Source organism: Lolium rigidum, chromosome 7 (assembly GCF_022539505.1).
Source record: "Lolium rigidum isolate FL_2022 chromosome 7, APGP_CSIRO_Lrig_0.1, whole genome shotgun sequence".
In the NCBI taxonomy this organism is placed as follows: Eukaryota; Viridiplantae; Streptophyta; class Magnoliopsida; order Poales; family Poaceae; genus Lolium; species Lolium rigidum.
In genome coordinates, this window is record NC_061514.1 from 359,161,146 (window position 1) to 359,181,536 (window position 20,391).

The following is a 20,391-nucleotide window of genomic DNA, read 5'->3' on the forward strand; positions in this document are numbered from 1 at the left end:
GCCTGGTAATTTTCCTCTACTTTTACCTCTGTTTCCTCGAGCGCAGGATGGGCGGATGGATGATCTCGCACCATGATGACGGGGGGGCAAAGCAATGGTGGCTTTGGAATCATCAAACTGGGCGGCGGCGGCGGACGCGATTCGGTTTCCACGCCGTCATTGACTGCGCACCGGCGCTGGTCTTCATGCCTTGGGCCATAATTTCCCAGTTGTTAACGAAGCGAAGCCAAGTCCCATTCCCCCTGTGCTCGTCTCGCCGTCGATCTATATATACTATTCATCTCTTGTTGTTTTGTATGCAATGCTACCTCCTCTACTACGTACCCTTGCACCATTGTTTTGCTGATTCACTTCTTCTCAACCTATCGCAGCGGCCTTTGCGATTCACGCGAGATCGAAGCGTCGCGGACTCGCGGCCACCGTGCGTGCGATGGCCTGGTCCAGGATCGCGAGGGGCTCCCAGCTGTCGCAGTCCCTCTCCAGGATCGTCTCCTCCGAGGGCGGCGCCGCGCCCACCCCGGCAGCCTCCGCGCTCCGCAATGCCGCGGCGCTGGGGCATCGCGGCACCCGCACCACCTCCTCGTCGTTCCACAACCTCGCGTCCGTCGCCCTCGCCGACAAGTGCGGCGCCGCGGCGGCCCATCTACACCACCACCACCACCCAATCAGAGGCTTCAGCGCCACGCCCGCGAAGCTGCTCCCCGAGTCCGCGGCCCTGCCGTCAGAACCCTCCGACGCCTCCGCAGCTCTGCCGGACCTGGGCCCGACCAAGCCCGGCGAGAAACCCCGCATAGTCGTCCTCGGCACGGGGTGGGCGTCCTGCCGGTTCCTCAAGGACGTGGACACGTCCGCCTACGACGTGGTCTGCGTGTCCCCGAGGAACCACATGGTGTTCACGCCGCTGCTGGCGTCCACCTGCGTCGGCACGCTCGAGTTCCGCTCCGTCGTCGAGCCCGTCAGCCGCATCCAGCCGGCGCTCGCCACGCGCCCAGGGTCCTTCTTCTTCCTCGCCAGCTGCACCGGGGTCGACGCCAGGAAGCGCGAGGTCTACTGCACGGTGGCCGACGGGGAGGGCCTGCCAGGCGACGGGCCCTACCGCTTCAGGGTCGCCTACGACAAGCTCGTCATCGCCAGCGGCGCCGAGCCGCTCACCTTCGGGATCAAGGGCGTCGAGGAGAACGCGATATTCCTACGCGAGGTGAACCAGGCGCAGCAGATTCGACGCAAGCTACTCACCAACCTCATGCTCTCCGAGAACCCAGGTATGCCCAAAATCAATTCTGCATTGCAAATCTATCTACTCTGTCTCTGTGTTGAGGAGCAGGCAGCATAGTTTGCTGCTCGGGTGTGTTACCCGTCGTTGCTTTATGTGGCCGGTGATCTCATCCATCTCGAATGAACAGGCTTGCCAGATCAATTCTGCATTGCAAATATTTCTTAGTACTCCGTGTTGAGGAGCGTGCTCAGTTTGCTGCTACGTTGCAATTCTTACAACCAGTTCGGTTGTGTTACGGGTCGTTGATTTATGTGGCCGGTGATCTCATCTCGATTCTCGAATGAACAGGCTTGCCAGAGGAAGAGAAGAAGCGCCTCCTGCACTGCGTGGTGGTAGGCGGAGGCCCCACCGGAGTGGAGTTCAGCGGCGAGCTCAGCGACTTCATCATGCGCGACGTCAGGGACAGGTACTCGCATGTCAAGGACTACGTCAAGGTCACCCTCATCGAGGTACGCACATAGAACACGCATGCTTCTCGGTCGATCTTTGCATACAAACTGTCAACACTACTGACTGTCAAGTGTCAAGTCATTTTACCTGAACTGATCGTCAGCCTCATCTGTTAACTGCTAGGCCAACGAGATCTTGTCGTCGTTCGACGTCGGGCTGCAGGAGTACGCGACGAGACACCTATCTAAGGTACTGACTTTGCTTGTGATCTCACCACAATACTTGACGATTCTGGGAATTTGTTGGTGACGGGTGGTAATTGCGTGTGCAGTACGGAGTGAAGCTGGTGAAGGGCGTGGTGAAGGAGGTGCTGCCCAAGGAGATCGTGCTGAGCGATGACACCCGTGTCCCCTACGGCCTCCTCGTCTGGTCCACCGGCGTCGGCCCTTCGGAGTTCGTCAAGTCCCTCAACCTGCCCAAGTCCCCCGGCGGAAGGTACGTACTGCGACCAAATGACATTCCTGTTCCTCCATGCATGAATGAGTGAACACACTGAAACATCCAGTTAACCGAACACTGAAATGATGCAGGATCGGCATCGACGAGTATCTCCGGGTGCCGTCAGTGGAGGACGTGTTCGCTCTGGGCGACTGCGCGGGGTTCCTGGAGAGCACGGGGAAGCCGGTGCTGCCGGCGCTGGCGCAGGTGGCGGAGAGGGAGGGCAAGTACCTGGCTCAGCTGCTCAAGAAGGTGGCGGCGCAGAACGCCGGCAAGGCGCACTGCCTGAGCAAGAACGCCGACCTGGGGGAACCGTTCGTGTACAAGCACATTGGGAGCATGGCCTCCGTCGGAGGGTACAAGGCGCTGGTGGACCTCAGGGAGAAGAAGGACGCCCGCGGGATCTCCATGGCGGGCTTCGTCAGCTGGTTCGTGTGGCGGTCGGCCTACCTGACGCGGGTGGTCAGCTGGAGGAACAGGTTCTACGTGGCTGTCAACTGGACCACCACGTTCGTCTTCGGCAGGGACAATACAAGGATTGGCTGAACAGGAGCATCCAGCCGTGGCGGGCTGGCTCTGCTTCCTCTTGAATAACACAAGGGGGTGAGAGACTGGCCTTCAATTTTGCTTAGGATTCTGTTTGTGTTCATCCATGGTGGCTGTTTGTGCTCATTCGTGCACCATTCAAGACAAAGAAACACATACTATTGCACATTTTCGACTACTAAACGTTATACGTGTAGGCTATTTTTTTCATGAGATCATTGTAACCTTGTGAGTGCACAGAATTTACAGGCAGTGAGAAGTATATCAGTGAGGCGTTTCTGCTATTTTTTTTCTCCAGAGATCATTAAACCTGGTGAGCGCACTACAATTGACAGTGAGAAGGGAGTCTATCACAGTGAGGCAGAGAATATCAGTGAGCGTGTGGGCTATTTTTTTCCAGAGATCATTAAACCTTGTGAGTGCAATAGCCGATATAGAATTGACAGACAGTGAGAAGGGAGTCTACCACACTGCTCATCTCCTGACGCCAAGAGGCCTGCGATCCAAGGAACTTGGAGCACTCCTACCTGTGTGCTCAATCTGCTTCTTGAAAAAGAAAGGAGCAGTCTGTCTTTGCGTTCTTGCTGCAAGAAAGCTGGTGTAGTTGTTGTAGCTTCGGCTGTGTTTTGTTCTAGTTCCTGTTCTCTTGCTGCAGTTGATATGTCTCACTGCGGCTGTGCTCTTTTTATTTTCTCTCAAAAAGACATGATTTTGCATGAGATATGTAAGTAATTGAACCTGCTTTTGCCTGGGGTTTCGTTGAGCCTGATCAATGGAACCGGGGATGATGACCCCTGTCGCTCTAAAAAAAAAGGGACCACACTGAGACCGCTTACGTGTGCAGAAAACCACAACCCCAGTAAAGGGGACGTCGAAGAATTGAAGATAATCTCTAAAGTAAAATAATCTGCAGCATACATGCCAGATCGTAAAGGGATAAATTCTATGTATCTATACTCTCTCAAGATAGAGAGCATTCACAGCCAGGATGCATCATAAGCTGTAAAAAACTGCACATTCTCTATATTGATAAGGAAAGTGGACAAGTCATACAATGTCACTTCATCACAAGTCAGAGCCAACTAGCCAAGGAAAACATATGCTTTTGTTTATGGCGCGATCTATCCATGGGATTACGCTTGAGACCTATCATTGTCTGAGCTCAAAATGCTGCTCTCATAGCGCCCCTTGTCGCATCACGCTTCATCTCTGCAGCCTTCCCACTTCCCCGGAAGTACATGTACACTTGCTGCACGCGTATAATGCCAAAACAGCTCAGACAATTCACTTTAAAGTATATTTAGTAAATCATAATGGTTGCTCATCGGAAGACTGACCTGGATAACCCAGATGCTGAGCAATGACTCCAGGGCAAACAATCCAAACCCAATGAAGTAGAAAATCTGCACAAGAATTTATGAATTATTTGGCCGGCCAAAAAAATCCTCGGCTCAGGAAGCTGTCCTGGTGGTTCAAAACCATGTATCTATGATAGGCTGATCTACTGCTAGCTGGCTAACAATAGGCTGATTGACTGACCCCCACTAAAGCATTCACGCTGATGAGATCAATCGCCGGCAAAATTCCCCTGCACAAGCATAAAACAGAAATCAGTCCACTCTAAAGTTCCACACCACATATCCGAGGAATATTTTGGACTACAAAATTTTAAAGAAGTGGGACATTTAATGTTTGTATAGAAGGATGAATAGAATTTAGTAACTCTATCAAGGTGGGTCCAACCATGGGAATCCAAAATCAAGTGGTAACTCTGCACCCAAGCTTGGTATACGATGCTTGTTACAAATTGAGATATGCTGACATCAAAGTGCGCAAAAAAACATGCATGCAACTGTCTTGCTTATACTATCTTCAGCACAAATTATTTGTATTAAATTCAAGTACTATGGGAAGTCACTTTTCCAGTCTTGTAATGTTATTGCTAGAATATGAGCAAGCAAGAGACTTACGCCAAAGATTTCCCCTCAAAGACAGCAGGAGGAGCCACAGCAGCAAATACGACGAAAATAATGTGAAACTGCAAAGTACGAAAGTTCAAGCAATGTATTTTTGTAGGTTTTCAATTATCAAACATTACAGATAAACCAAGGAATTGTTGAGTAATCCAGTCGTAAGACTTACCAAGTAAAGCAAGAAAAACAATCCAAACTTCAATGCACTGTCAGTCCTATAACACAAGTTGCAAGAGAATGTTATCTATATATATGCAAAAATTCAGGAAAACGAGAAACATACAAAATAACACAGAAACCTTTCAAATATATACCTCATAGCATTATAAAGAGGGCGATACCATAACACATATGCACCAGGAACCCCAGAGATGAAGTAGATTATTGCTAGTAACCAGATTTTCACTCCTGTACATGGATAAACCATTCATTATTCAAACATTAAATAATTCCGATGCATAGGGACATGGAACAACAAAAGAAGCGGAGTATTACCTTCCCCCTTGATCCAGGCTGTAGTAACTGCTATGACGTTCCAGAAAAGACAGCAAGCCAAACCTATTCAATGCCAGGGAAAGCTTTCTTAGTTTTGCTGATATGTAGTAAAGGAGGATTTATTCTTATTATGACCTACCATATAGTTTAGCATGTCATAAAACTTGAAAATAAAATACAGACTTCTGATACTATAAAGACAATCTCAACTTTTTTTTACCAGTGTTTTGGAAATCTTTTAATTTATATCATAATCTCGATACATGGTAATGCATGCATATAGTAATATAGCCCTTAATGGCATTAATAATTTCCTCTGCCCATTTATTTAACCATGATATGGCTGGCAGCTGAAGAAATGAATGTGATGGTACTATTTTAGCGACATGCCATGAAGGTTGAACAAAATTCCATGCCTACGATACCAACAACCCATATCCCACAGATGAAAAGGGTTAAGCATCTGAAAACGGATCTTTCTGAAATACGAATAACATCTCCCAAGTTATGGAGAAATTGTTTGTACACCATCGCATTTGAAGAAAAGGAAGAAAATTCTTCAACAAACTTTAAAAACTTGCAATTCCGGGAAGGAAGCATACCAAGAAACGATGCAAATGCAAAGTATTGCATCCTCTGAAGATGACTCGGTATCTCATTAGCAATATCATGGTGGATGAGTGGCAGGAAAGGAGGCCAGTTTTTCTCCTCAATGACAATACCAGCTACAATCAAACAGAATAAGGGAACATAAGTTTAGCCACCCATGAACAAAACAATTCATGATTTTTTCTGTAGGAAAAATGACAGCACAATCTTCAAAATGCTAATCTAGAAAAAATAATAAATTACAATAGGTCCATTTCAATTTTAAACATAACGATAAAATTTATAATTCCTTAGCAGAGAGGGGAAAAGTACAAAACATAATAAGAATAAATTCTTCTAGAATAAAACAGAAAAGTACCAAGATTAGTTTGATCTTATCATGCAGTAGTCTATAACTTAATGTAAATATGATTCAGTATAGCAATGTTCTTATGCTTAGTGGATATACTTCTTTTACAAGTGCATTACTATATGATCCTTTCATTTTTCTCAGAGCAAATAGGAACAAAATTATCACGGAGAACTGCTATGTCATCTATGAAAGAGCATAAACAAACACTTACCTCGTGCTGCAGCTTCCTCTCTTCTTTTCAGTTCCTAATACATATAGTTAATATAGGGGATCAGAACCTGATAAAACCTTTGGCTCAAATAACTATGTAGAACAGTGGCAGGAATACAACGTGCAACTAAAAAGCTGAATTTGAAAGGGAACCAAAAACGCCTGATGATCCTAAATAAGCTTCACAAGATTACTTCACACCGAAGACCACTATTAGTATGAACCAACATAAGCCTCAAACAAACTCTGTTATTGACTTGATTTATCGTGATAGCTACAGTTAAAGTGTGATGTAACTGCATAAATAGGCATTGTACCTTCTCCCTCTTGTTCAACTCTGCCTCCCTCGCTTGCAGCTCCTTTTCTCTTTTCTTTAGGTCCTAGGAGCATTCACAAATCAGACGTTAGTTGGAATCCCTAGGTACAATGTTGCGTGTAGCTACAAGTTCCCAATGTGCATTTTGCAGTTGCCAAGAAATAAACCGCAGAATCACACAAACCTTTGACGAATCCAGAGGGATATCCACTGTGGCACTGAAATCTGCCGGTTCCGGGGGAAGGGGTGAAAGCCGCGAATTTGATGCAGGGGCAACGTTTCTGGGATTCTACATTATTATACTCAGTTAAAATCAAGTAAATCATACAGTGGTGAGCAGCCAGCAGTTACGGGCAAACTTAACCCCAAATTCAGTGGTAGAACACCATACCGGCATGTAGAACGCACCGCCGCCACCGAAGTTGGACTGCCCGCCAGCCTTGCCACGCGTTTGTTCCTGCGAAGAAATCACCCGCATGTTTCAAATTGGAGAGCGTATTTGAGGGTTTTAGCACCAATGCATCGTCAGACCAGCGCGAATCCCCGCAGTACTAGCAGCGTCGGTGACGGCAAGATTGGACGGAGAAGAAGAAGAAGAAGGAAAAAGATGGATGGGTTTATCCATCGGCGAGGCGTGGTTAGATCTGCGCCGTGCTCAGATCGAACGCGAAGGAGCACCTCGCCGTAGGCTCGCGGCAAGGAGAAGGGAAGAAGATCCGCAGCATCCGGGCGATGGCGGAAAGGGATCCTGGTTCTGGACAGGAGGCTTACCGAGAAAGGGTTCACGTCCTCCTCCTCGAAGGGGTTGCCCCCATCGTAGCGCCCCGCCATGTCCCTCCTCCAAGGCTCGGCGCGCTTGCTCTTGCGCCACCGACAACGGCGATTGGCGACACGGAGCAGCGGAGGAGACGGCGAGTCCTGGCAGATAGAAGATGGATACAGCAGCGCACGCACGTTCGTTCGCGCAATCGCACCCACCAAATTAAAGTTGGGCCGGAGATACGACTTTGCGAGTTAATTAAGCCGCACACACGGAACGACCCTCTCTGCCAGTTGCAACTGCTCGTGGTCGCGAGCCGAACTTCAGTTTTTCTTTTCTTTTGCTTATGTTTTTCTTCAGAAGAAAGCCTCGAGAGGACATGGCGCTCCTTGTTTCATAATCTAGACTAGTGAGCTTGCACGTGCAATGCACCATTTCACATCTGCACATAAATAGTATTACATTTAATTGCAAAATATTCCAATTCAACCTCATTTTGAAGCAAAACTCAGTAATGTCCACAAAGATTGACTTCACTGCATCCATTTCACTACACCCAACCATAGAGAGAGGTCCACCCTTACCACGCTGAAAGTACTCCAACTTTGTAGTACTATGGATAAAAATGTGATTCGATCGTCCGAACATACATGCGAACCACATGGTCAAGTACTGCAAGCTCTTCAATTAACATATCTGATAATTTGGAAACAAAAAATGTACGTAATCAGATTTGAGCATGTGTATCCATGATACAACCAGGACGATCAAATAAACTAGATTTAGATGTGCGCCTTGGCGCACGATCCCATGAAATTCGCACCGATTTACACTTTATGCAATAAAAATCATGTGGAAAATGTTAAAACATTTGTGGGCATTGTCAAATCACATGAGCTCTCCTCTGTTGGAACTTCGAAGCGAGACCTACAATCGGTAAATTCGGATTTACCGGGTGGCTCCATGAGCTCCCCTCTATATTATACCACTAGATTTAGATGTGCGCCTTGGCGCACGATCCCGTGGAGTTCGTGTCAATGTACACTATGTATAGAGGCGATAAAAATTAACTGCCAACACGATCATACGCTTCTTGTGTTTCAGAAAACGATGTCCCTGGGATGAAATTAGGATAAACTAACTATAATAACTTATAGAAATTTGATGCATCTATTAAATAAAACCTGCACCAAGTTGGGTTACCGAAGAGGCCTTTTTTGGTATAATTTTTTTTTTTGTGTTAGTTGCTTGGAATGTATATATTTTATAGTCGATTAATTTGGTAGATGGAATTTAAGTTTTCACGATAGTGGCATCGACTTAGATATTTGTTAGATGTCAGATAAGATAGGCAATGTAAGGAAGACTTGAATATTCGTTAGACGTGAGGTAAGATAGGAAATGCTAATAACGAAGTTGCAGCCCTAGTAGGCTAGTAGATATATTTACATTGGAATACATGGCAGATAATGTTGAGCACACGTTTCTATAGGACTGAGCCAGACGGCGATAGAGGGATAGAGTTGGCGCATGTTGTATGAGTTCTGGTTTGGTTCTACTCCATGATCCGCATAGTTGCCCTCCTTTTCGGAGGAGTGGATAACGATGGTCTCCTTCTCTGACACTGGAAAGGCAGGAGCAGCTTCCGTGATGGCCTCCTTCAGTCCTTCTTGGTATGGTTGGAGGACAGACCTAACATGGCCTCGTTGTTGTTTTTTATTTCCCAACGTGGTTTTTTTTTTGTTTTTCAGTTTGCAGTTGCTTGGCATCACTTTGCGGTAGCAGTTATCAGTTTGTCAGTTTCGCCAGTGTCTTTGTCTCATTGTCTGTCAAGGTAAGACTGTTGGTCAAGGTCTATGTTACCTGTGCTATAAGCCTCATTCCATCATGACAACACAGTTTAAAGTGAGTTAGTTTATGACTCACTGGTTTCCTACAAGAGACAAAATTGCAGTTCATTTCTTGCTTCAAAAAGTCTGCTTTCCTTCCTGCTATGCATGACAAATTTGAGCATAAGGATGCCGTGGGTACAACTGGTGAAATTCTAACAATGTGGAACTCAAGAAATTTTAAATGCTGCAATACAATTAGCCAATAAAAGATCACTCACGGTTCACTTGCAATCTGAAAATTCAGATTTCCATCTCTGGGCAACTAATGTTTATGTTCCAACAGTTGACGCAGAACATGATGAATTCTTTGATAAAATCAGACATACTACCTCCGATTCAAGGAATAAGGCGTCCTCGTTTTACGTACTTTTTGTTTGACCAAGAATTTCTTTAAATCTATAAATATATTTTGTATGAAATTAGTATCATTAGAAAGTGTATTTCAATACGAATCCAACGATACTAACTACATATAATATAATCAAGATTTTGTTGCTCAATTTTTACGGTCAAAGTTCGTCTTGGAATACGCGTGCGCCTTATTCCTTGGGTCGGAGGTAGTATCCAATACTCGAGATCCTCCCATACCGATCATTGTCTCCTTTGAAAATTGAAGCTTCGACAACTGTCCCAAAATCAAAGATTTTCTGGTAAAACAATAATTGGAAGTTCAGAAATGGCTTTGTCGACTTGGTCACTGTAACCTGGAGTTGCATGCCCATGAATAAAGACACAAGGAAATGGATTAGCTGAAATCTAAAACAGCCAGAATAAATATTGGGAGGTGGGGGGAAATTCTGAAACCTGACAGAAAAGCTCTGGATGCGAACAAGTTTACCTTGGGGGGCCTTTATGGATTGGCTTGAGGAAGGTAGACGCCTAACAAAATTAGAGCGCTTCTTCAGGGATATGGTTAAGCAAAAAAATTGAAAGTTCAGTTCACTCTATTGCTCGCGAAGCAAGACAGCGTGGGAAGGTAAACTGGCGCATTCCAGGGGACGAGGATACAAGCTTCTATCATGCAAGAGTGCCATCAAGGCTTAGAACCAATAAAATAAAAAATTATTCAACATGATGGACTACCACATTACGCCCAGGAGGCTAAGCAAAAAAATATCTGGCAGAGTATTACAGAAAATTTATGGGGACTAAGGCGTTATCTACCCCTATGATTGATCTTCAACGGTTATACCCGAACATTGTTAATCTGACACGGTTGATTTATGAGCATTGCCTAACCTGAACGCTAACATAAGAAAAATACACTGACTAACCTGAATTGTGCATGTGCTGAAATTTGGTTTCTCTAAAATAAATGAGTTATGAGCATACTGAAATTTATATGTACGCGGGTAGAAGTAACACGTCTGATGCATCTGAAAATTCATATGTGCACCAATAAAGAACAAATCCATTATCAGTACCTTCTGAAAACAAACATTATTAGTAAAAGGAACCAGACTATATGAAATTATATAGGTGCCAATTAAGCCTTATTTTTGACCTTGTTATTTGCATTATCAAGAACCTCGGCAACGGCTGCAAAAATTGACAAAGCTAACACTAAATATAAATATATGAAAAGAAAGTATTGTATGGTACAAAGCTAGTGTATAGGCAAGCTAATGGGCTATGATACAAAAAAAAGGAGAAACATATATAATGTCCTTGGCTGATTCTAAAAGTGCTAGTATTTACACAACGATTCAAGCCAAACCTTGTAAAGATTATAAAAATAGTAGACAGCCCGATACATTAGTAGAGTCTGGTATCAAGGGGAAAATTCATGCCCAAAATTGCAAGCACAGATAGGCCAGGCCACCTCTTATGTGGCATAGACAAATCTTGATGTTAAGCACTAACAGTTACACATCTGGGAGCCATTTATTTTACTAAAGCTTACATGACAAAGAAGGAAGAGAATCGACCCATGATAATTAAGTACATAGATGATAACTATTAATAAACCTGCATCAACAGAAATCGAATCCATAATGTGTAAAATCTTTCTAATAACTGCATTTAACAGAGACTGGGAAGCAATGTATGCACGAATTTATGAACCAAATAAGTCAGTTTCTTCACATGGAGTTATTTTCTAAGATCAGAAAAATCACATCTAAGGCCTACTTGCGGCAAGTAGCGCCTGAATACATGAACTTTGGATCGATCCGCAGCCAATTCCGCCCAGCTATACACACAAAATCACAACTCTCTCAATTTCATCACCAATACGAGTCCATCAAAGTAAAAAGGGGAACACAGTACATTTTCTTGGGTGGGCATAATAAAAGAAACAGAGTAAAAGGGTATGATATGTATATATAATTATCATAAGAAGAAAGAACAATTTCTTCAATACAAATGTTCATGAGGGAAAGAATACCTTACCACCAAGTAACTTATACATTGATGTAATGGCTAAGCGTAACGGTTTCAGCATCAAACAGAAGATTCCTTTTGAAATCGCCAACTAAACTACAGGCAGTTTCTTTGTGTATTCTGCTTTCTATAGGCATCTTCTTTAATTAGAAAGAATGCAAACTGTCAAAGTTTCCAAGTTCGTTTCTAAAAAATTAAAGAGGGACCTACTTATCCTGTCGAATTAAAATTGAATACACAGTGTTCAGGCTCACTACAAGTCAGAAATATTTTCCTATCATTTACATAAAGGTAGAAGTCTAGAAAGTGTTGTCATTGGGTACATTATGTAGTAAAAGTTACAAATTTAAAAATCAGTAACATCTCATCTTTTCACATCTTTTCATGAAAGTAAATACGTTCCACTGGAACCGAAACAGCTTTTATTTTCGTGGATCTGACATTGAATTTGAAAATTGGGCAATAGACGCATGTGTGGACACCAAAGCATCTGCCTATTTAGGACAAATGAATTCCATATAAAACAGTATATCAAGGGACCAATTAGCCAGATATATAACCAAGTCTGGCATTTGAAAGAAAAGCTAGCTTCTCCCTTATTTTCAGTCGACCGACAAAAGACATACTAAGAAGATTGGGAAACTTGCAGATCTAAAAAAATAGCTAGAAGTTTCAAATGTAATTACATGGGCATTCCAATGGTACCTGCACACTCTGGATCAAATCACCTATATCCAATACCATAAGGGGCCAAAGATTTGTGGCAATAACGAAGACGAGGTGCAGTGCTAAGCTTGGTCAGGAAAACATTACAAAAAAATCTGGTATGCTGCAAAGAAAATAATTTCATGAGGCAAACACATGTAGCAGATGGTTAATAAGGAGATGCAAGTAATATAAAAAAACTAACGCCATGGTAACATACCTCATTTTCTCAAATATCCAGGTCAATCAACTCAGAGACTATATGTTTCAAGGTAAACCTGAGCACTTATCTCAGCACCTCATTGGCCTGCAAGAGAAATATTCTCCACAAACAGCAAGATTACCTAGAGGAATTTGCGTGATGAATTCGTATAGATCACAATATAAATATACACGATAAATTACTAATGGATAAGTGTCAAATAAACATGCTATAAACGATCAGGATAGGCGCTACCCTTGCCTCAACAATGGCATGGATATATTGAGCTATCGACAAAGATAGCGAAACAGAGGAACATGAAGGGCATAGGTGACCCAATCTGAAATGGCTTAGTACGGCATTCACAAGGACGCATTATCAATTTTACCATAATTCAGTTATTGTAACCATTCTTGCGAGAAGAAATTTGTTCTAAATTGTTATACATTTAAAAGTGACACAAATTATTTATTCCAATTTCAGTTTTATCATAATGCTATCACCTTGCAATTAATTACCACTAAGTATACATTCAAAGCGACAAAATTTAACATGAGGGTCAATAATAGAAACACCTTTGTCTTAGAACACATTTAAAGAAGCATTTGGCTTAGAACACATCTAAAGAAGCATTTGGCTTAGAACACGAGTAGCATAACAACAGATTAAGCAAAGCATGGGATGCATTATGCAACACCATGCATCTACATACCTGATAATAAACCTCAAAAGGAAAAGAAAACACTAAAAAAAATTAATGGTTGCGTAGTTACGGCTCGAGTAGCAAATTTATCAGCTATGTTCTTATGTTGGCAATACTTGGCGAGCAGGACAATAGTATGTTGACAGTATTTGGTCGAATAATCATATGCTGAAACTAAAAACAGTTCATCAGTGAACTAACGTTACCTCTCGTTGTCCGTCGGTACAGCCAGAGTCGTGCTCATGTACGATGTGCCTACAGCGGCCCATACTCTTTCTTGTCGACACTTTATAGTGGTGCCACCTTAATAAATGGCTGACTGGCCTAAGTTAATAAGACAAAAGCAAATTATTCAGTTGCAAACAAATCACAGTAGTAAAACCAATAGATTGCATATATCTATGTGGTTTGGTTGTGCAATGTGTTGGCTGATTTGCAAATTGAATTTAAAACAGTACAACAGACAGGGTATCTAATATATAGGTTGCAACCTCACAAACGCCTCTTACAGAGAGAATGTGATAATAATATTATAATGTTTCAGATCATACAACCACTTCTTGCACACCCTTGCCCTATCTCTATGTATATAGCTACTTTTGAAATGCATAAGAAGCTAAAACAATATATAAGGGAATCCTACATAAAAGAAGCCATCAAATGAATGCTGCTCTTCTACAGTGAACAAAATCTTTCAGAGCATTGTAGAATAGGTACCTGCTATAAGCATAAGGGGAAAATACAAACAGTATTCAAGGTTTAAACTATCACTGACCACCATCTGACATTATTTGGTTGCATATATCTTAACTACCAAAACCAGAAGGGAGAAAGATATTCTCATCATTACAAAACCGTTTCAAGTGAACCATGTTCGGCTACCCTAGATAGAAGATTGGAAGCGTGAAGCCGATGTGCATCATTAGAAAAGGTTCTGTAATATATCCATGAGAATATATTCATCATTTTTCAATAAGTCAACTATAAATGATAATAAGTCAATAAGTCAACTATAAATGATAAATTATAAATCCTAGTTTTGCTTGACATTGAAAGGAACAACAGCAGACAAATTGGATAAAGTAAATCGAATTCATCATATGGATCCAATAAAACGAAAAGGTGTTGGCTACTACATCACAGTTGGATCAGCTGTTGAAAATGGTACAAATAAGGGGAACCGTTCAGGGGCTCTAGATTTGCACACTACTCTACCAAGGGATTGGAATGTACATTAATCTGTATTTTCGTTTGTTGTTTGTTTCATGTATTCTGCCCTCGTTTCTACCTTTCAATTGAGATGCAAGTCTTCTGCATTCTTCTCGAGAAAAAAAGGATAATACAAAATCTAAAGCAATAAAGTAGGATAGAAGGAAAGGAAGACAGTGTTAACATTGATAAATAAATTGCTCTTATGTTTCTTCAAGAATTTCCAAAACTACTCTAGTCCAATAGCCTATATAACTGACCAGACCAAGATTTGAGAGAGGAAGCTCTGGTGCCTCCGCTTTACATTCCTTCTTAGAAAGTCCATAAGCTGTCATAATAAAGGAAATTCAATTATGAATAAAATAGTAAAGAAACAGCTTTAATCCATTAAAAAATTGAAAAGCGGCGCCGTTTAGGCGCCGTTCATTAGTCCACAAAAAAATGCAGAACAACAAAATATATTTGTTTGATGCAAATTGTGTATGTTTTCATTAACACAAAAGACAAGTGTGGCTAAAAATGTAGCTACTCCTAGCATCGATTCAGATTGATAATCAAAACTTAAAAGTCATACAAATTCTCATGAACAAAAAAAAAGTTTGTGTCTATCAGTTTTAGCTGTACTCAAAGCAACAAACCTGTAAAGAAAAATCAGCAAACTCCTGAAGCTCCATCCCACAAATTTATTATGATAAGCTTCTCGTGACATTGGCATAATCTTTGTCGGTCAACAACACATGTAAAACTAAAAAACCAGCAAGAAAATTAGCTATGCCCTCTAAATACAGAATATATAATACCAGTAAGATATGAATATTTTACTTTAATGCCAGTGAAGTATATGAAATTGACATTCACAAAAACAAGAAAGTAAAAGAAAAAACATCCATTGCTTGAAGTTCATGACAATAGCATAACCTGCAATTAATATGAACCAAGGAATCCATGTTGAAGCACATATAAAGTATCAATAAGAATGCATCTATGAGAACACACAACTTACAAAACTTACAAATCCAAGTTGAGGTGTTAGTATTCTTCCCTGAACAGTCTTTGCCCTTATGCATTTACACAAATGGCTTATGCACACACCTGCAACCTCACAATGCGTGAGGAAAAAATGTATAGTAAAATTAGGAAGAGATGTTCAACGAAGGGCGTGGGGAGCCAAGGCAAAGATGACTCAAATACCTAAATGTGGTGCGACGATGACAAATATATCATCCCGAACGTGTTGCTGAGACACCTGGGATGGAAACTCCACGTCTGCGACGTGACTTCGCACCTTTCTCGACAACTTCACCCCGTCGACTTTGCTCCGGGCAGTTACCTGTTGAGGCACCTACTCATGGGAATTAGGTAAATATATTTAATCTATGAATTACAAGGTACCATATAGCTATAGCATGGTGAACCAAAATTTAATCTACCATGGAATAACATGAAAAACTTTGAACAAAAGCTAGTAAAATACTGTTTTTGCAAAAACAGACCAGAAACTTGTTTTCATCGCTGCAGCTAAACCGTTGAACCAAATTGAGTGAATGACCACTCAAAACGATCGCAAGAACGAGACCTACAAAACATTCTATATAAGTTTCCTCTGATTCGTCCAATTGGGCACTCGAAACTGACGATCTCTGAACCTGTATGTTTAAAAACGGGAATATAGAAACATGTTTCCTCTAGTTTTCACTTGATATTCCTAATCCCCTGCCATAACAACCTAGAAACAACCATTTACAATTTACAGAACCTAAGATGATCATGGAGGGTGGGAAACTTACCCTTGGATCTGGATCAAGAGGAATCATATAGAAAAGGTGGGGATCTTCTCTTCTTCCTTCTCCTCCTCTTGCTCCTCTTCTTGCCACCTCTTCTTCTTCCTCCAGTATCTAAATCAGAAATCCTTCTTGCTGTGGGGAAGGATGAGCTAGGACATGACAGGGACTAAAGGGAGAGAGAGCAGCAGGTTCTTCTCCATGTTGGTCTCCGCCTCCTCAACGATGTCACCATGCTGTCCTTCTCCCCTGCCCTAGCCATGGAGGAAACCAACAAATGGTATGGGTCTTGAGGAGATTGGGGGAGAGAGAGGAACGTGGGGATTGGGGAGAGAAAAGGATGCAGCCCCAGGGATTGGGGGATTGGGGAGAGGCGGCTAGGGTTTTCACTGTGGGATGTCCTTTTTAATGAACTACACTACTAAGCAAGCCTTGATGATAATTTGCTCTAACAAATTTCGTTAGAGATCAAAAATTAAGTCTACAAAAGCAACTTGAAAAGTGCAATCCATTAGGAAATAGGGATAATTTGTTTATTAGCCACAATTCCTTATCTATAATGCGGTATAAAAGTATCACTTAGGCAACTCATGTTTGTGCAGAAATTGAGCACCTCTGTATATACTGCTTAGTATAATTAATTAGTCACAAGAAAATGGAAGAAGAACATTCTGCTGAGAGAACAATTGTGCAGAAATTTGTACATGCATAACCTCAGATAAGCACAACCCCGTCACAATCAATCACATCTACACTAGCACAACCCCGTCACCACAGCTACGATGAATTGCATGCAAGAGTAAAGAAAACTAAAAATTGCGGACAAGATCTGCAGTACGGCCGAGCAGAACGTCATCTTCTCGGCCAACGCCGCTGGCGCCGGCTGCGGCGCCGCCGCCGCCGCCGCTGCCATCGCCAGGCGAATCTCGTGCAGCTCCCTCTGCGCCGCTGCCACCGCCTCGCGAATTTGCTGCAGCTCCCTCTCCGCCGCTGTCGCCGGCTGCCGAACCTCCTCCAACTCGAGCTCGACTACCTCCCCGTCCGCCTCCGCCCTCGCCTGCCTCTCCCTGTCCGCCGCGGCGAGCTGCGACTCAATGTCGCGTCGCCTGGCAGCCTCTGTCCTGAGCCAACGGACTAAGAGAGCAATAACTACCAAGACTCCAACTACAAGGACCAAGCCACCAAAGCACGCAAGGGCAATGACGAGAGTGTTCTTCATATTAATCTTCATTGCTGCGCCCGAGATCTAAACTTGTGCTCTACAGAATACAGAATTGTCCCATTTTATAGGCGGAGGCGGGGATGTAAGAAAACATACCGTGTGGAGAGCTCGAGGGCGGCTTTACTTCGCCGGAGAGGCAGGGATCGAAATTTCTTTTCGCCGGAGAGGCTTGAGGGGAGAGGGGAGAGACAGAGCCGCGGCCGTTCCAGGGGATGTCTTTGGAAACGGCGGGTGGAAGTGGAACGGCACGGAAACTGCTCGGTAGCACCGCTTCGCTGAAGGAAGCGCGGTCGTGGGCTAGCCCAGTAGTGGAGCGCACGCTCGTAAAAATAGTGTGGAGCTGGGAATCGAGTTCGGGTGGTGCTATATGCCACCCTGATCGGCCCCTAGCAGACACCGCACACCCTAGTGTTGGGCCGGCCCAATAATCTCTCCTGTATCATTTATGTTTCTGCTAGAATTTGAACAATTTTCGGATTTTATAAAAATTTGAATCTGAACTTTTAAAAAACTAGAAAAAAATTCGAATCTAAACATTTTTTCGAATTTCAATAATTTCGAGTTTGAAAATATTTTGAACGAATTTCGGATCTGAACTTTTTAAAATTTGAACAAATTTGAAATCTTGACTTTTTCAAAATTGAAAAAAATATCCAACTTGAACAAATTTCAAGTTTGAACAAATTTTCGAGTATGAACAAATTTCAAAGTTGAACAAATTTCAAAGTTGAACAATTTTCTAATTTGAACAAATTTCAAAGCTGAACAAATTTCGAATTTTAATATTTTGAAGAATTTTCGAATTTCAACAAATTTTGATTTTGAACAATTTCAAATCTTAGTATTTTTCGAATTTCCATAATTTTTGAATCTTACCGGATTTAAGTTTGAATATTTTCGAATTTTAATAATTTTTGAATCATAACAATTTTCGAATCTGAAATAGAAAGAAAACAGAAAAACCAACAGAGAAAAAAAGAAAAAAAAAGAAAACAGGAAACGAAAGGGGCAAAATTCCCGAAAATGCGAATTGGGCCCGGCCCATACAGGGTGTGCGGCGTTGGGTATACACCGACCTGGTCGGTGTATAGGAATTGCCATCGAGTTCCGCTGAACCTTTTGCATTGTGGGCTTGGCCCGTTTAGCGTGTTCGCTGTTTGTCCTTGTTTCTTTGACACGACTTCGTTCGCAGCGTTCGGCTGTTATGCTGTACAGACCAAGCGATCCAGCTAGTTCATTAGCTCGTACGTGTGTAGCTAACTCACTGTTTTTGCAGGTCTTTCTCATTGTTTTCTTTCTTTTCCCTTTGATATTTCTTCCTGCTATTTTTTCTTCTTTCTTATTTAAAGCTAATTTCTTTTTCATGTTTTTACTACTTTCCTGTTAGTTTAAAAAATGTATCTTTTTTTTTATAGTGGGATATGTTCTACTCGAGCACGCGCACACGCAAGGATCGATTCGGTTGTGCTTTGCTTGCGATGTGGTTGTGCTTTGCTTGCGATGTGGCTGTGCTTTGCTTGCGCTTTGCTTGCGCTGTGTTTGTCTGATTATTTCAGGTCATCAACCATAATAACTGCAGCTATACTTCTTATTAAGTGATATCCGTCGACCAAGTGACTTCTTTGCTTCAGTTGCTTTTAGCCATGAGAAAAAAAAAACATATACAACGCTCATGCTCATAATCTACCCGCAGCTTTATTTCTGTAAATCATGCTCGCCAAGTGTGGCTCCTAACTCCTAAGTTCGCTGGATACATAAGCAGCTAAGTAAGATGCATCTGAATTGACTCTGAAATCATTTATCTGAATCGCCGGCCAAAAGCAATCAACCAAACGCATGGGCAAATTTAAGGTCCGTTTTGCCGAGCTTGAGCTAGAGCTAGCTAGCTCGGCTTCCTAAGCAATGTAACCAAACGCACCCAGTTACAAATTGCTTCCAGCAATATGTGCTTGATACTATTCAAAAAATTATAATAACATGAGAGATGGCAAGAGTATGACTGTATGAGGTATGTACTGAATGAAATTGTTTGGCTCTCAAAACAAAAATTACATACCCGGCGTGCACCAATAAATTTTCCATATGGTTGTGCTTCTTGATTGCATCAAGTCTCTGGTTGAGCTTCTTGATGGCATCAAGCCTCTGGTTGAGCTTCTTGCCGCGACTCCCAATATCATAGGCGAAGAGTCGATTCGACGAGAAGGCGGTTGCAGCATCCCACGCCGGGAGGACGATCCCCGCTCCATGATCTTGAGCTAGCAGAGGTGGATTGAGCTAGCAGAGGTGGAGAATACCGTTGCCCTTTACTACCACTTTGGGCTTTATAGTGCTGGATGAGTTGGTGCTAAGGGTGGATGGGGGGGGAGGCAAGGTGAATACTGAACAAAGGTGGATCCTTAATTGGCTTTAAACATGACAAATGATGCTGTCTTGCTTTTTCTCTTTCTTCTTTTTATAAATGGGAAGATGCCTTGCTTTTTCTTGAATGGCTGGCAACGCACATCTTTTGGCTTGGGACGGAAGCAAGCTGGTTCCTTGATTTTCTTGAATGGCTTCTCCCCTTTTTCTACACTTCTCACTTTCTCAGTTCACCTTGTCAAAATAACCAGGGCACCAAGCGCACAATGCAACGTGGGGGCTCAGCTGACTGGTTTCAGACAGATAATATGTCGCGAACACGGTATGTAGTCTTTTTTTTTTTTTTTGCGAAAACACGGTATGTAGTCGAAAGGTGACCATGAAAGATCATGGAACTCGTTACTACTCCAGACGAACTGAACCGTATCACCCCTCTTTTTTTTGTGAATACGCAGGAGATCTGCGTATCATTGTATTAAGCTTAGAGACGGACCATGATATCCAAGACACTA

General features: G+C 42.6%; 2 protein-coding genes and 1 long non-coding RNA gene across 10 annotated transcripts; 1 reads left to right on the plus strand and 2 right to left on the minus strand.

The window, feature by feature from the left end:
• Positions 1-430: 430 nt before the first annotated feature.
• LOC124669334 (internal alternative NAD(P)H-ubiquinone oxidoreductase A2, mitochondrial-like) lies at positions 431-2,710 on the plus strand. The gene is made up of 5 exons (XM_047205968.1): positions 431-1,262; positions 1,565-1,725; positions 1,850-1,915; positions 1,998-2,161; positions 2,257-2,710. The coding sequence occupies exons 1-5, from the start codon at positions 431-433 to the stop codon at positions 2,708-2,710; spliced, it is 1,677 nt and encodes a 558-aa protein (XP_047061924.1).
• Positions 2,711-3,706: 996 nt separating this feature from the next.
• On the minus strand, positions 3,707-7,611 carry LOC124670249 (secretory carrier-associated membrane protein 1). Its single transcript, XM_047206746.1, has 13 exons — positions 7,437-7,611; positions 7,057-7,122; positions 6,850-6,954; positions 6,667-6,729; positions 6,351-6,384; positions 5,781-5,903; positions 5,179-5,241; positions 4,998-5,091; positions 4,853-4,898; positions 4,681-4,748; positions 4,250-4,298; positions 4,048-4,113; positions 3,707-3,959 (listed from the first exon to the last, which is right to left on the minus strand). The coding sequence occupies exons 1-13, from the start codon at positions 7,494-7,496 to the stop codon at positions 3,873-3,875; spliced, it is 924 nt and encodes a 307-aa protein (XP_047062702.1). The 5' UTR covers positions 7,497-7,611; the 3' UTR covers positions 3,707-3,872.
• A 1,931-nt stretch (positions 7,612-9,542) lies between these two features.
• Positions 9,543-19,872, minus strand: LOC124670250. 8 transcript variants are annotated; one of them, XR_006992457.1, is made up of 6 exons: positions 19,578-19,872; positions 15,710-15,848; positions 15,531-15,610; positions 15,157-15,436; positions 12,625-14,846; positions 9,543-12,528 (listed from the first exon to the last, which is right to left on the minus strand). It is a non-coding gene; the product is annotated as an uncharacterized LOC124670250 (long non-coding RNA). The 8 variants fall into 8 exon arrangements; XR_006992459.1 differs by having other exon boundaries at positions 12,625-13,633; positions 14,779-14,846; positions 15,157-15,610; XR_006992454.1 differs by having other exon boundaries at positions 12,625-13,633; positions 13,953-14,846; positions 15,157-15,610.
• Positions 19,873-20,391: the final 519 nt, after the last annotated feature.